The sequence below is a fragment of the Phacochoerus africanus genome, chromosome 1, assembly GCF_016906955.1.
Source record: "Phacochoerus africanus isolate WHEZ1 chromosome 1, ROS_Pafr_v1, whole genome shotgun sequence".
NCBI classification, from domain to species: domain Eukaryota; kingdom Metazoa; phylum Chordata; class Mammalia; order Artiodactyla; family Suidae; genus Phacochoerus; species Phacochoerus africanus.
This window is the reverse complement of record NC_062544.1, coordinates 154010318-154027071: the sequence shown is the minus strand read 5'-3', so window position 1 is coordinate 154027071 and position 16754 is coordinate 154010318. Positions and strand designations below refer to the sequence as shown.

The following is a 16754-nucleotide window of genomic DNA, read 5'->3' as shown; positions in this document are numbered from 1 at the left end:
GTCCAACTATATTTTGTAATAGTGAAAGCATGTAGCATCTATTGAATACTTATTAGATATAAACCTTCCTAGAAATAGAGTAAGTGAATTTCAAATGTTGTTTCTCTTATTGATAACAACACTTATTCTGAGGAAACACATAAGATTGGTTTTTTTCTTAACTATATGATAATTTTTCTTTTAACAAGTGGAAATTTTGTTATAAAATGTTACTTAACTCATAATAGTTTTTATTCATATTTGAATTCGTATTAGTATTAATGCTAAGACCAAGTATAGTTTAAGTATTTCACCTCAAAAGTTCAATGTTGGTAGAAGAAATAACCTGGAGACTTTGTAGATGGCTAATTACACTTCATATTATATTATTTTTTTGCATCACTTTCCTTATTGTTACAGACCACATCCATACCCAATAGTCATGTTTTTCTCCACCTGTCATCTTTCCTTGTGTTAGAGAATGATTTTGTTTGATTACCATGTGATTGTGAGAGCCCATGAAATTAAAATTCATCAGCAAATATCAGAAAAATGTCCTTTTCAGACCGACTTAATCCTGCCACGTGAACAGTTGAAATACCACAGAATCTGGATTTAAAACATTATTTTATCTAGGCCATCTGTTTTCATTCATGAAGGTCTGTGACACAACAGATAGATTTAAGTATTTTCTAGTCTATTCAGATTTCCTGTAATATATTTAATTTGTGACACTTGCTATCCTGTTCATTAACTGAAATAACATAAGAGAACAGAAACTCTTTAGAAGAAGGATATGTCAGGAGTTCCCGTCATGGAGCAGTGGAAACAAATCCAACTAGGAACCATGAGATTGTGGGTTCGATCCCTGGCCTTGCTCAGTGGGTTAAGGATCTGGCATTGTCGTGAGCTGTGGTGTAGGTCACAGACATGGCTTGGATCTGGCATTGCTATGGCCGTCGCGTAGGCCAGTGGCTACAGCTCTGATTAGACCCCTAGCCTGGGAACCTCCACATGCTGTGGGCGTGGGCCTAAAAAGACAAAAGATTAAAAAAGAAAAGAAGAAGAAGGATATGTCAGTTGCTATACCTGCCAAATTCTGCTTGTAGCTAAGATGAGATGATATATTTGTGAGAGGTTTTTCCCATTTTTTGAAGCATCAAGATTAAATCAAAGTATTTCAAAATTTACAACCTATTTATTCACCCTTACTTCCTCTACTTAATGACTCCAAAAAGAAGAGCCAGTTCAGAAGTTTTTTTTTCCAATCTGAATTGTTTTCCATATTAGATTGAGCAAAGCTAAATTAAAGAATCGCTTACCTTGTTTCTTCAGTTTCTTCAAAATTTTCTGAGTAGTCTGAAATCTATTTGGCGCAAACATAAAGCTGTCTGTGGCAACAAGTTCTCATAACAGAAGAGCAATGCAAGAAATGCTATTGAGAAATATTATAGAAAAATATAGAATTGGAAAAAGAGGACTTTTGACTGGGGTTTAGGGGAATTATAGAAAAGAGTTTACTTTTAAAGGATTCAGCTTCTAGTTATCTAAGATCAAGGTCCATGAAACCTTAAAAGATTTACCGAAAATGTTCTTGATAAACAGGATAGAGAGTAGACAAAGAAAATATCTCTAATGAAAATGAACCCTGTCATACCATTATGCCCTAATCTGATTTTCAGAAGTATGCCCACCAAGGAGACCGTACGTTGTATGAGGCAAGTAGCCTTAGTCTTAAGGCCTCAAATCTTCCTATGAGCAAAACCTCAAAAAAAAAAAAAAAAAAAAAAACCCTAGGTGAAAAATTTCCAGTTGAAAAATTAAAAGTAAGCCTTTCTGGAAAATATTCTTTCGCTATAATTTCTGGGTAAGAATCAAAGCATGATTGCATATTTTTGCAGAGCCAAGGCCAAATCAAATGTAAAAAAAAAAAAAAAAAATTCTCCCAGCCTAGTGTTACAAATAAGAAATTTCAGTTAAGATACACAATGAAGTTAAAATATTGTCATCTGCCATTTGAATCATCCCTAATGTCCTTTGGATTGAACCTCAAATTAGTGGAATTCATTTTCTCTGTATTAGTACCTATAAAAATCAGAAAGATACACGGTTGTAAAAGTAAAACACAATTTGGGAAGTCAGACAGTGGTCAATAAATGAGGATGGTCAACTAGACTCACCATCAAGAGTATGATATCTGAGATTTTAAAACAATTTTGAAATATGTGAACTGGATAATCTTTTCTCATTAAAATCTGGCAGGTATAGCAGCTGAAGCATCCTTCTTATAAAGAGACCTTTCAGGACTGATTGAAAAGTAGATTAATCTGAAGGAAGCCAAATTAGAGCATTCACTTTAAAAAACTGCATTTTAATCTTAACTATATTTTACTTTACATGTTTAATTCACAGTACAGAATAATTGAAGGTAATAGAATTGTAGGCCCTTGGTTTTATTGGTTTTAAAATTTGAGAGCTTCTAAGATTTCTAATACTACTTATATGATCGTATTTTGAGGTGATCATTGCCTTTCTAAAACTTTAGCTGACACTAATGATAGGTACATGATTTAAGAAACCATCACACTGGATAAGTGAAGATTTGGTATGGGCGAAGTTTAAAGGAGAGAACTCTAGGGGAGTGCCATTTCTGATGTGGCAAAGTAAGCACTTGAGATTGACCTATCTCATAGATTTTAAAAAGTTACAGGAGTTCCCTCAGGGGGTTAAGAATCCAACATAGTGTCCATGTGGATATGGGTTCAGTCCCTGGCCTTGCTCAGTGGGTTAAGGATCTGGCATTGCCATGAGCTGCAGTGTAGGTTGCAGATGCAGCCCTGATCTGGTGTTGCTGTAGCTGTGGTGTAGGTCAGCAGTTATAGCTCCAATTCAACCCCTAGTCTGGGAACTTCCATATGCCGCAGGTGTGGCCTTAAAAAGAAAAAAGAAAAAAAAAAACACTATAAAAAATAACTACTTGAAGAGTGTGAGGAGTGACCAAAGACAGGCTGATTTTGTAGTAGAATCACAATTTGGAAGATGAGACAGGCATGAGGTCTCATTTTAAGGCTGTGGCCTAAGGACACAATGTGGTAGGAGAATGCTGAAACTTCTGTAGGTAACTCGGGTCTTTGTGTCCTAGAGGACTGAGGTCAGTGTCTGGGGCAGCCATTGCTCCCAGAAAATGATAGGATAGTGTGAGATTCCAGGAAAAGAGAAAACTGGAAAAAACAGGAAACTGTTTCATGTATAAACTGTGCCCAAGTATCTGGCTACCAAGGTGATTTGCAGGGCAGACTCAGGCACCTTACAGCTAAATAAAAAGAGTTAAAATGAAATGTGACAGACTCTGTGGTTTGACTCTACATTAATTGCCTGATAAAACAAAAATATTAATGCTCTCTTCAGAGAGGTAGAAGAGAATCCATAGTCTTCAAAACAAAAGAATCATAATATCCAGAAAACTGTCTGAAATTACTCACCAAATGAAGAACCAGGAAAACATGATCCTATTTCAAGGGGAAAGCCCAACCCTCCAAGTGACTCAAATGTTGTAATTATCAGACAAGGACTTAAGACAGTTATCATAAATTCACTCAATGAGGTTTAGAATAAAAAGAAGTATCAGAAGATACTACAGAAAACATTAAAAAGAACCAATTAGAAATACTAGAATTGAAAAGCAAAATATCTGAAAAAAGTTCACTGAATGGGTTTAATAATATAATGGAGTTGACAGAGAAAAGAATTTTAATGAACTTACAGATAGGCCATTAAGAATTTTCTAATTTTAAGAAAATAAGGAAAGAAATGAACAATCTTAGGAACCTGTGGGACAATATCAAAAGGTCTATTATGTGTAGTTGGAGTGCCAGAAGAATAGGAGAGAGGAAAAAATGGTCATTTAAAAGAAGAACATCCATATAATGGAATATCATCCAATACAAAAAAGAAGAGAGCTACCAAGCCATGAAAAGACATGGAGAAATTTTAAATGCATATTACTAATTGAAAAGGCTATGATTCCAACTATATGACATTCTGAAAAAGGCAGACTCTCTGGAGACGTAAGAAGATAAGTTGTTGGCAGGACTGGAGGTGAGGAGGAATGAGTAAGTGGAGCACAGAGGATTTTTAGGAAAGTGAAATATATAATGATGGGTACATATCATACATTTGCCCCAACCAAGAGAATGAACAACATCAAGAGTGAACTGTAATGTAAACTATGAATTTTAGTTGGTTATGATGTGTCACTGTAGGTTCCTCACTTGTAAAAAATGTACCACTCTGATGGGCAACGCTGATAATGGTGGAGGCTGAGTATGGAGGAAGGAGGTGGTAGATGGGAAATCTGTGCCTTCCTCTCAATTTTGCTGTATATAGAGAGACTTTAGAGCAGTGTTAGGTTCAAATGGAACAGTGTGTGGGGGGGTTATATGTATATATATATTATATGTATTATATATGTATATATTATATATGTGTGTATATATGTATATATATTATATATATGTGTATATATGTGGAACAAATTCTAGAAATTCTAAAAGTTATTTATTACTGGTTGATATAAGTATGTTTAACCTGAATTAAAGGCCTTCGTTATCTAATAGCAGTACACATACTGCTGAGTTTTCAAGGCATATTATATAGAGTGTTGTCCTTGAACAACATTACATTTCTCCTATTTTTGTGAAAATGCTTGTGGGTTTTTTTTTTTTTAGAAAAACAGATGTATTCCTTTTCAGTGTAAAAACTTTCTATGTAATTGTATTTGAAGCAACTGGATTTAGTAATGAAGTTATTATGCAACAGCACAGAAGAGTGGAGAAAATGGTTTTATTCTTTATCTCACATGTAATATGTCATATCTGTCTTATCTCCCAATGTTAAGACAATAAGTCATACATTTGGGAAATAAATAGGAGATACTTTTGCTTAACATATTTGTTATGTGATTATAAAGTAGCATCTAGTGGCCAATTTAATGCTGGGGGGGTTGTTTGTTTTTGTTGTTGTTGTCGTTTCAGTGTTCTGTTCCAGTTAGTTTAAAAGGCTTCCTTCCCTTTCTAGTCATAGATGAAATTATTTATGTGCGAAATCATAGATGATTGCAAGTTCTGAAAGTTCCATTGGGTTTGGCCATGAAGAAAGCAGTCTTGTGATTCAGTCTCTAAGTCAGTTTAAGATGTATTCCACTTCCCAGATGAAATCTATTTTTAGTGTTTTTATTGTCTTAGGCATTTCATAAGGCAGAGTGTGCTGCATGTGGGATGTCTGGAGTTCGGTATCATCACTGAGAAGAAAAGGGAAATGCCCCACTACGTGCCATGGCTCCTCCATAGCCCAGAGATAAAATGTTCGGATTAAATGGAGACCAGGAAAGAGAAAAAGGCATACTATAGTTTACCCAGCAGGTTTCTCAGTTTCCTTCTCCAAACTGGATTCTGCAGATTTGTTCACAAGATGATAGGCTGTTTGTTTAATATTTTTGAAAGTAGTAGCTGTGAGGAGTTCCTGTTGTGGCTCAGCGGTAACGAGCCTGACTAGCATCCATGATGTTCGATCCCTGGCCTTGCTCAGTGGGTTGGGGATCTATTGTTGCCGTGAGCTGTGGTGTAGGTCCCAGACAGGCTCAGATCCCACGTTACTGTGGCTTTGGCACTGGCCGGCAGCTACAGCTCCAATTTGACCCCTAGCTTAGGAACTTCTGTGTGTTGAGGGTGCGGTCCTAAAAATAAATAAAAAAGTAGTAGTAGATGTTTTTATTATTACTCCATTAGAAATGGTAACAAATTTGAAGACATTTCAGTTCATACTGTTTCCCATCCCTTCACACCACATTACCATGCCCTAGAGAAAACTCTTCTAACAGCTTCTGTTTTTAGTATTCTGGTTTCTGCTATAATTTTAGGTAAAATGCTTGTTCTCTCTCCTAGTTTATTCATTTTAGACACTACTCATTGAGTCCCCAATTTGAATAGATCAGTTTCACTCATTTGTATTATAACTCTCTGCCCTTTTCTAACGTAGATATTTATTTTATTTCAGTTTTTGATTGATAACCTTCTAACCTTTAGATGATACCTCTAAATTTCTCCCCTGCATCCCCTTTTGGCAGAATATCCTCAGGTTCCTCTTTATCACATAAAGATGTGTAAGTGCTCTTACCCCTTTCTCTACCTATTATTCCTCCCTTCCACATTGTACCTTGTGTCAGCCACAGCTTCTGCTTTTACATAGTCAGAATTACTAACATTTATTTCTGTTTTGCAGCTATAATCATTGTTGACCACAGGATGAGTCTAAACTTTGAAAACCAACACTTTCCTTTTAAGACTATGCAAATATTGTTCAGTGCTGGTCTGAGCAGTATGTTAGATTGATTTCATGTCCTTCTCTAACTGATTCAATGTAATATCGCCTTGGCCATCCTAAGGAGAATGTTTTTTTTTTTTTTTTGTCTTTTTGCCATTTCTTGGGCCACTCCCGCAGCACATGGAGGTTCCCAGGCTAGGGGTCTAATCGGAGCTGTAGCCGCCAGCCTACACCAGAGCCACAGCAACTCGGGATCCGAGTCGCGTCTGCAACCTACACCACAGCTCACGGCAACGCCGGACCCTTAACCCACTGAGCAAGGGCAGGGACCGAACCCGAAACCTCATGGTTCCTAGTCGGATTCGTTAACCACTGCGCCACGACGGGAACTCCCTAAGGAGAATGTTTCTAATCATCAACATCAGTTACAATAGTTTTACACTCTATGTATTACTTAAATTCATGCCATACTGCATAGTTTCTTTGATGTTTGGACCATGATTTATTTGTACATTTACAAATTATTTTCCTGGAGTTTCTAGTTGCCATTTTTGGCCATTATTTGCTTTTATCATATTGAATCTCTTTCCCCTTACCCATACGTATGCCCACACCTTAAAATTGTACTTTTAATTCTTTCTTTTCTAGAGACCTCTCTTGGTATCTTTAGTCTTTCTATTCCAACCAGTTTCACAGTTTATTTATTTTGATCAGTTATTCTCTCTAAAACTGCAGGTGCTTCACAAACTCCAGATCCTTGGTTTTCTCATCATACTTAAGAAAAAAGAAAGGGTAGCCGCTTGAGGTTTCCTCTGTTTTAACAAAGCTTTTTTCCAGCCATGTTCCTTCTCCTGAGTAGGAATTCTATAAGGAAAGCTTTGGTGGAGTAGGACTGGGACTCACTTTGCTGATAGGAAACTAGCTTTCAGACTACAGGTCCCCACAGGTGAGAATGACTTTATTTGTTTGTTTGTTTTTTAGTAACACACTATATACTTTTCTTCTTAGGGCTAACTATCAGATACCTGTCTGCAAGAGTGCTGCTTGTTACATTTGGCCAATTACAAATATTGGATTAATTCCCCTTTTGTAGCCTTGCTTCTCAATCGTAACTTCTGATCAGAGTCAGGACCCTTTCCCTTTGCAATTCCTTACATCATTTGCTAGGCTCTGATTTCTCTGTGCATTTCATTGGTCAACTTGCCTTTCTCTGTTCCCCAGCTATTTATGGAGATCTCTCACTTGTTGGTGACCACCAACACCCCTAATCTCTCACCTTGCCCACATCCTTTTCTGGTATGGTAATGTCTTCATTGTGCTTTTATATTTTTATTTCAGTGAGATCTCAGAAGTGATGGGAGATAAACACATATTTCCACCATCCTGAATCTCTCCAACTTGATTTTAGAAAAGCTATCATTTGTTTCCTGTGTATAGTTTTCTCTGTTAATTTAGTGTCTTCTCAGATAGACAAAATACCACAAGAGCTATAATTGTGTGTTCTGTTTCATTTATTTCTTCTGTAGAGCCAGAGATCCAATTGTAAGGGGTTTCAAAATTTCAGATGTAAGTGCTAATGTTTAAAGTAGGCCCCTTTTGGAGTTCCCGTCGTGGCTCAGTGGTTAACGAATCCGACTAGGAACCATGAGGTTGCGGGTTCGATCCCTGGCCTTGCTCAGTGGGTTAAGGATCCGGCGTTGCTGTGAGCTGTGGTGTAGGTTGCAGATGCAGCCCAGATCTGGTGTTGCTGTAGCTGTGGTGTAGGCCAACGGCTACAGCTCCGATTCGACCCCTAGCCTGGGAAACTCCAAATGCCGCGGGAGCAGCCCAAGAAATGGCAAAAAGACAAAAAAATAAATAAAATAAAATAAATAAAGTAGACCCCTTTTTGCTAACTTGACTCTTTATTTTTACAGTCTTTTCTTTCTTTACCTCTGCTTGCCTTGGTCCCTGTTTCTTAACTAATCATCTTTCTTCTATCACTGCTTCTTGACTATGTCCTCATTCCACCCCCTCTCAATCTAGAGAAGTTAACACACCTCTTTCTTCTGGGCCCTACCTTCTTTTACTCCTCATGTTCACTGTTATGTGAGTTGTTTTCAGGCATTTCAGTGTATCACCATATTTCTCCTTCATGTCTTTGGTACACACTTAGGTCTCCCAGGAATTGTCTTTGAACAGTTTTGCAACTCAACAGTTTCCAACTCATGGCCAACCTTGCTTCATCCCTAATCCCATTCCCTCCTCTCCCCATTATTTTGAAATAAATCCCAGACATCACATTATTTCACAAGTATTTCAGTGTCTATCTCAATAAGCTCTCTTTTTATTTATTTTTTATTTTTTTTTTTGTCTTTTTGCTATTTCTTGGGCCGCTCCCGCGGCATATGGAGGTTCCCAGGCTAGGGGTCCAATCGGAGCTGTAGCCACCCGCCTACGCCAGAGCCACAGCAACGCGGCATCCGAGCCGCGTCTGCAACCTACACCACAGCTCACGGCAACGCCGGACCCTTAACCCACTGAGCAAGGGCAGGGACCAAACCCGCAACTTCATGGTTCCTAGTCGGATTCGTTAACCACTGCGCCACGACGGGAACTCCAGCTCTCTTTTTAAAAAGCACCAAAATACCATTAGCACACCTAAAATTACTTAATATCATTGCATATCCAGTAAGTATTCACATTCCTAATTGTTTCATAATTGTGATTAATGTGTTTTGTTTCTTATTTGAATTATGATCTAAATAAAGTCTAAAAATTCCTGTTGGTTGATACTCTTTTTTAAGTCTCTTTTCATCTATAAGCTCCCTTTTTCCCTATCACTTTTCTTTTTGCTTTTTATTACAATTGTTGAAGAAACTAGATTATGTGTCTTATAGATTTCCCGTAGTCTGTAACTCACTGATTACATCCCTGCAGTGTCCTTTAGTATGATTTCTATACTCTTAAATTTGTTGAATTTAGATTTGTGTCCCAATATGTGATCAATTCTTGAGAATGTTCCATGTGCACCTGAGAAGAATGTATATTCTGAATTTTTTGGGTATAATGTCCTGAAAATGTCAGTTAAGTCTAACTTTCTATTGTGTCCTTTAGGATCTCTGTTGCCTTATTGATTTTCTGTCTACAGGATCTGTCCATTGATGTGAGTGGGGTGTGGTGTTAAAGTCTCCTACTATGATTGTATTCCCATCCCTTTCTCCTTTTATGTCTGTTAGGATGTGTTGTAGGTATCTGGGTGCTCCTATATTAGAGGCATATATATTGACGATTGTAATATCCTCTTCTTAAGTGGATCCTTTAACCATTAAATAGCATCCTTCTTTGTCTTTAGGGCCTTCATTTTAAAGTCTATTTTGTCTGATATGAGTATTGCAACTCCTGCTTTCCTGTCTTGTCCATTGGCATGAAATATCTTTTCCCATCCCCTCACTTTCAGTCTATATGTGTCCTTTGCCCTAAGGTGAGTTTCTTGTAGGCTTGAAGGCTTGATTGAAGGTTTTTGCTTTTTTATCCAATTTGCCACTCTGTGTCTTTTGATTGGAGCATTCAGTCCATTGACATTTAAGGTGATTATTGATAGATATTTATTTATTGCCATTTTAAACCTTGTTTTCCAGTTGACTCTATGTTTCTCTTTTCTTCTTTTTTTTTGGTTGGATGGTTTCCATTTATGTTATGCTTGAGTACTTTTCAGTTTTTGTGAATGTAATGTTTAGCTTTGATTTGTGGTACCCTGTTTTTTAAGTATGTTAACCCCTTCCTATATCTGCTTACTTTAGCCTGATAATCATATAGGCTCAAACACATCAAGATTAAAAAAAGAATCTATTTTTTCTCACTTCCCTTACCCACATTGTATGATTTTGATGTCTTTTTTTTTTTAAACATCATATGTTTGGATCTGTATGCTGGCTTTAATATTTAAGTGACTGCTTTCCAATTGTAGTTTTCCCATCCTAATTCTTCCTTTTTTTTTTTTTTTTTCAAATTTAGAGAAGCCCTTTCAGTATTTCTTTTAGGATGGGTTTCGTATTGCTGTACTCTTTCAGCTTTTGTCTGTTGGAGACATTCTTTATTTCCCCTTCTATTTTAAGTGACATTCTTGCTGGATAGAGTATTCTAGGTTGCAGGTTTTTTTCTTTTCAGTGCTTTAAATATATCTTGCCACTCCCTTCTGGCCTGTAGTGTTTCTATGGAGAAATCAGCTGATAGCCTTATGGGTTTCCCTCATAATTAACACTTTGCCTTTCTCTTGCTGCCTTTAGAATCCTCTCTTTATCTTTAATTTTTACCATTTTTATTATAATATGTCTTGGTGTGGTCCTATTTGGGGCCCTCTGTGCTTCCTGTATCTTGATATCAGTATCCTTTAGACTTGGAAAGTTTTCAGCCATAATTTCTTCAAATATATTTTCAATCCCCTTTTCTTTTTTTTCTCCTTCTGGAATTCCTATTGCATGTAGATTGGCCCTCTTTATATTATCCCATAGGTCTCTTATATTGCTTTCATCTTTTTTCATTTGGTTTTCTGTCTGCTGTCCTGTTAGGGTGATTTCCATTATTCTATCTTCCACGTTACTAATTCGTTCTTCTGCATTATTCATTCTGGTCTTTATTGCCTTAGCTTGGTTTGTATCACTGCAAATGAATTTTCTAGTTTATCTTGGCTCCTCCTTATATTTTCTAGCTCCTTTCTCATGGAATCTGCATTACTGTTCATATCCTCTCTTAATTCCTTCAATATTTTCACTAGCTCCCTTTTGAACTCAAAGTCTGTCAGACTGCAGAGATCTGTTTCATTGTTGATTGCTTTAGGTGAATTCTCCTGTCGCTTTAACTGGGAATGGTTTCTGAGCTTCTTCATCGTGCATGTGTTTTTCTGTGAATTTGGGGAAGCCAAACTGTAGTTGGCACAGTCCAGGGTGGGCTGGCAGGCTGGTTTCATGAGGACGGGGCACAGCACTGGGAGCATGCGATGGTGCCGGCGGGGCCAGATCTGTGCAGGCAGGGTGCAGGACCCGGGAAGGAATGTTCAATTCTCTGCGATCCAGTGGGCAAGCATGCACACTGGGGCCCAAGGAGTTTTCTATGGTAGCCTGCCCCTCCTCCTCTCCCCTTGCCAACAATGGCGCCTTGTCTCTCCTTTCAGTCTGGACCTTCTCCTGGGTTCCCTCTGCCATGGCTTCCCACTCCCCAGCCCTTAGCGTACTGTTCCCCCTGCCAGCAGCTCACCACTCCCTAGTCCCTTAGACTGTCTCCACACCACCAACCCCAGCCCATTCCCAGGGACTGACCTCTGGAGCCTAAGTCTCAGTCCCCAGCCCCCACCAAGCGTCTCAGTCTGTGGTGTCTATGCCAGTGGTTCAGATGGTCTGTGTGTCTCTCACTCTGCTTTTTGGTTCTCAGACCTGCTGCTGTGCTTTTCTCGGCTTATTGGAGTTCCCTCCGACTCAGCTGATCTTTCCGTTGGTTAGGTGGCTTCCCAGGGTGTGGGTTCCCTTTCTCTTTCACAGCTCCTTCACGGGAATGCTACTCCCATCCTCATTCCATTTCTCTCTCTCTTTTTTTCTTGTGTTCCACCCAGTTTTGTCAAGAGTTTCTTGCCCTTTTTGGAGGTTTAAGTTCTTCTGCAAGCATTCCGTTGATGTTCTGTGCGAATCGTTTTACATGTAGATGTGTTTTTTTGATGTGTTTGTGGGAGAGGGTGAGCATGTCCTCTTACTCTTCCGCCATCTTGCCAAACCCTTTAGTATGTCCCATGGAGTTTATCCTTTTAAATCTGGGGATTTTATGGCATTAGTCTACTATTTGACATAATTCCTGACATTCCTCATTTAATCCTCCTGTGATTTCAAAACTCCTGGAACCACTTTTTATAAGTTTAAAAAAAAATAATCTAATGATTGAAGACTTAACTTAATCTGACCCAGTTATTTGTGACCTTGTAATTAGGAAACCAATTAAATACTAGTTTCCCTGAGGGACTAGGTTCATAGACTGATGAAAATGAAACTTTGCAGGGAGACCCCTTTGGAGAACTTAAACTTTAATTAAATAAAACTTTACATTAAAATGATAATAACTTTATAGTTTCAAATTGTAACCTTCATAAATCAATAAATGAGAGAACCTAGGCTTATCGAAGGTAGAATCAGAGCCTGATATATGTGGACAGCTCCAATTAAGCCATCTTCAAAAGTAATCTGGGTTAGGTACTGTGGTCCTTAAACAGACCCACCCTCACCCAGCTCCATGGCTGGGGAAATTAGGTCTTTCTCAGCCATTGATTGGGGAGTAAATATGAGTTTTAGTGCATTTTGTCCATATGTCAGAAAATAGATCTAAACAGGAGGAAATATGCTAGAACAAGTTCACAACCTTTCTAGCATGCTGATGATCTGAGATAATACGAATGGGAGAGCTATCACTCTGTCTTAAGGGCCGCAGCTGTTTCACAGCTTCTTTGACTTCTGGCTATTTTTGTGCAGTGACTCTAACTGAGAAAGTTCACCCTTGGCCTTGGCCAGTCATTTTTCTTGGGTGATATACAGTTCTATACACAACGTTTTTTTTGTTTTGTTTTGTTTTTAATGGATCAAGGTTTTTCTTCCTGTTTTTTTGTTTGTTTGTTTGTTTTTGTTTTGCCAGAGATAAACTTGGAAAGATTAGAACTTTTAGGGTGTAATGTCAGAGTAAAAATTACTTTTAGAATGTATTTTTCTCATTTTCTCTCTGGTTTTAGGAGCTGGGAATCCAAAGTGCAAAATTGCAATTGTTATGGGAAGAACTAACAGTAACTCTGAAACCAGGTAATAAAACAACAGTGATTGAGAGATCTATGGAGGAATGAGTCAGTGTTTCTATCCACTGAACTTGCTTAAAATGTCACATATTTGTATTTCAGTTATTTTGCTAAAAGATTTATTTAGAAAGCATTTTCAGGGAGTGTTGCTATACATTCTTCACTGTGGAATTTCCTGTATTAAAAAGTATTGCTGAGTCCTCAAAGCTATTTGGATCAGATTATACAATATATAAAATTTTTCAAAACACTCTAAGTAACTAAGTGATAAGATTTTTGGATCCAAGGCAATAGTCTTGAAATGTTTACTATATTGAATATCAGTTCCAAATTATACTGATGAACAATGAGATGCCTCCATTAAGTAACTTTCACATATTTTCAAATCATTGTTATTGTTCCAGGTCACAGCCTGTATCTGAACGTACTTGATCTATGTCTTTTACGCAGTTCCCATTCTAGACATCATTGCTTACATGATTATAGGATAACAACCAAAAAATGACAGTTGAGACTCCACCTAACATCTGTTTTACTTTACCACTTAGCAAACTTTTCCTAACATCTGTTTTTCTTTTGACCAGACACAGACAACACAGCATGATTCTTGTTCCTATTGACACACCTGGAGTAGAACTAATAAGACCTTTGTCAGTTTTTGGCTACCTGGGTAAGTATAAGACAATATATTAGTAAGCAGAAAGACTATGCAGTAACACTGAAGGGAATAGATACCATTTTAATACATGAGATGGGTTCTTAGAAATCCTTTGACCTGTAAGATAAATGTCAGTGGCATTCTCTTTTTAAAGTGGTGGTGCAGGAAGTTCCTGTCATGGCTCAGTGGTTAACAAATCCGACTAGGAACCATGAGGTTGCGGGTTCGATCCCTGGCCTTGCTCAGTGGGTTAAGGATCCAGCGTTGCCGTGAGCTGTGGTGTAGGTTGCAGACGCGGCTCGGATCCCACATTGCTGTGGCTGTGGTGTAGGCCGGCAGCTACAGCTCCGATTGGACCCCTAGCTTGGGAACCTCCATGTGCCTTGGGAGCGGCCCAAGAAATGGCAAAAAAAAAAAAAAAAAAAAGACAAAAAAAATAAAGTGGTGGTGCAGCATTCCACCACATTTTGTCTGCTTTGGGGAAAGGGCACACTGGCATTCAAGGAACAGCAACTCTGTCTGCCAGTCTTCATTTTGTCATCCAGGAGAATGGATTAAAGGAATAGACATGGAAAATTAAATCTAGGTAACCCACAAAAGCATTCATTTTTGTTTTCAAGTTTAGTTTTCTTAATCTATGAACCTACAAGAGCAGTGGGTTGTTTTTTTGTTTTGTTTTTTAATTGGAATATAGTTGCTTTACAATGTTGTCTTAGTTTCTGGGGTACAGCGAAATGTTCAGTTATACATATACACATTCTTTTTCAGAGTCTTTTCCCACATAGATTATTACGGAATATTGAGTAGAATATTGAGTAGATTATTAAGGAATATTGAGTAGAGTTTCCTATGCTATACAGTAGGTCCTTGTTGATTTCTATCTTATATATATCATAGTGTATATCTTTTATTCACAAATTCCTAGTTTATGTCTCCTCTCACCGCACGTTTCCCTTTTGGTAACCATAAGTTTGTTTTTGAAGTCTGTGAGTCTGTTCCTGTCTTGTAAATAAGTTCATTTGTATCTTTTTTTTTTCCCCCCCTACTGATTTGAATGCAAAACTTTTCCTTCCTTCTGTCCTTGGGCAGAATTTCTACAAAGCAAGGATTCTTTTGCTCAGGCTCATTCATGTTCATTGTTTCCTTGCTGCTCAGGTTGTTTACTCAGCAAGTATTTGTTGAATGGTGCTTAGAATACAGTCAGTGAACACAACAGACCCAGACTCTGCCCTTGTGAAGCCTATTACATGATGAGGGAAGGAGACAGGGAAAAATAAAACATGTAAATAAGATATTATATAGCTGTCAGCAAGTCATAAACGCTATGAAAAAGTTACTCAACTTCAAGTTTTGTTGTCATCCTGGCTTTCCCCTTATTGTTGAATATGGCTAATGAAAATGTTCAAGTGCAATTTAATGGAACATTTGACATTGAGCTTTCTGTAAGTTGCAGCTGGAGCATGCACCCACAGGTTAAGTGCGTTGGCAAGATGAGGATGAACTAGGTCACTTGAGTAAGTTGTGCATGGAAAGTTGTTGGGTTACAAAGCAGCAGCTTGCAAAACTACCAAACCAGTTTCTAATGACGGTTGGCTACAAAAACTCTCCATTGTAGAGCCTATGTTTGAAATTTCAGTATGATAATTTACTAGCACCTCTCCAACTCCCTAGGCCAAGGCCAAAAGAAACAGTGTGGACAAAGTTGATTATTAATGTCTGTTCCGCCAGGAAAAGGGTGTGGAGTTAGCATGAAATTATCTCTAGAACTTGGCGGAGAGGAGAGATGATGTAAAGACAAAATGTGAATGAGTTGCCTGCCCGAGTCCTTTGCCACCACTTTCAGGAGGCAAACACAGTGAGCAAGCCTAGACTGGGAGCAAACATGCTTAAGGTCTAGCCTCAGCTTTGTCTCTAATGCTGAGCCTGCTCTGTCCCTTCAGGCAGATTCTTTGCATCTTCGGGCATTGATTTCTACAAAGATAAAATAAATTTGAATTACATTACTCACTTTCAATATTTGAACCATTGGTACCTTTTTTACCCCAAGCATATTTTCTTTGGAAGCCCATGTAAAAAAATTTCAAGGAAGAAGCAATAATAAAATAATAATAAAATAGTCTGATCAGAGCTATGGAGCCGTCTTTTTTCATGGCTCTATAACTTCAAAAATGAGTTCAAAAACCTCTGGATGAAATGATGAGTTTTCTGGGCTATGCAGGGCTAGGGGTCCAGGACTCAGGGCTACCCAGGAACGTCTGACATTTGAGGCCTTTAAATCCCACTATCTTTGAGTAATTATATTTACTCAAAGAATTATAATTATATTTAAGCAGATTATCTGTTATCTACTATATTTTAGTTAACTCATTTTGCTCTTTAAAATTTTATTCTCTATCTTATAGATAATTTACATGGAGGACATTTTGAGATCCATTTTAATCAAGTGCGAGTTCCTGCCACCAACTTAATACTAGGTGAGATAAGTTTGGAAAAATGATCCTCTAATATTGTGTTTTTAAATATTTTCAGGTCTAAATCTGGAAAAGATACAATGTCTACTGTAATTTAGATAATTTCCCCTCTTACTCTATTTATATTGGAAGGTTTTTTTTCCTTTGGTGGATTTTCCTACATGGAATAATAGTTTTATTTAAGTGTTTGATGTGGTTTTGTGTTTCACATCAATTGAAAACACAGCTAAAGGAGTTCCCATCTTGGCTCAGTGGAAACGAATCTGACTAGCATCCATGAGGACACAGGTTCCATCCCTGGCCTCACCCTGTGGGTTATGGATCTGGTGTTGCTGTGAGCTGTAGTGTAGTTTGCAGACGTGGCTCGAATCTGGTGTGGCTGTAGCATAGACCTGTGGCTATAGCTCCAATTCAGCCCCTAGCCTGGAGCTTCCATATGCCACAGGTGCGGCCCTAAAATGCCAAAAAAAAAAAAAAAAAAAAAGAAAAGAAAAAGAAAGAAAAGAAAGAAAGAAAAATT

General features: G+C 37.9%; 1 protein-coding gene across 2 annotated transcripts in view; it reads left to right on the top strand.

Moving 5' to 3' along the window:
* Positions 1 to 16754, top strand: part of ACAD11 (acyl-CoA dehydrogenase family member 11) — a 100652-nt gene that overhangs the window by 66501 nt on the left and 17397 nt on the right. For both annotated transcript variants that reach the window (XM_047782767.1, XM_047782775.1), the window contains exons 14-16: positions 13046 to 13112; positions 13690 to 13775; positions 16166 to 16237. In XM_047782767.1, coding sequence (XP_047638723.1) covers positions 13046 to 13112; positions 13690 to 13775; positions 16166 to 16237 — 225 coding nt within the window. The remainder of the gene's footprint in view (positions 1 to 13045; positions 13113 to 13689; positions 13776 to 16165; positions 16238 to 16754) is intronic.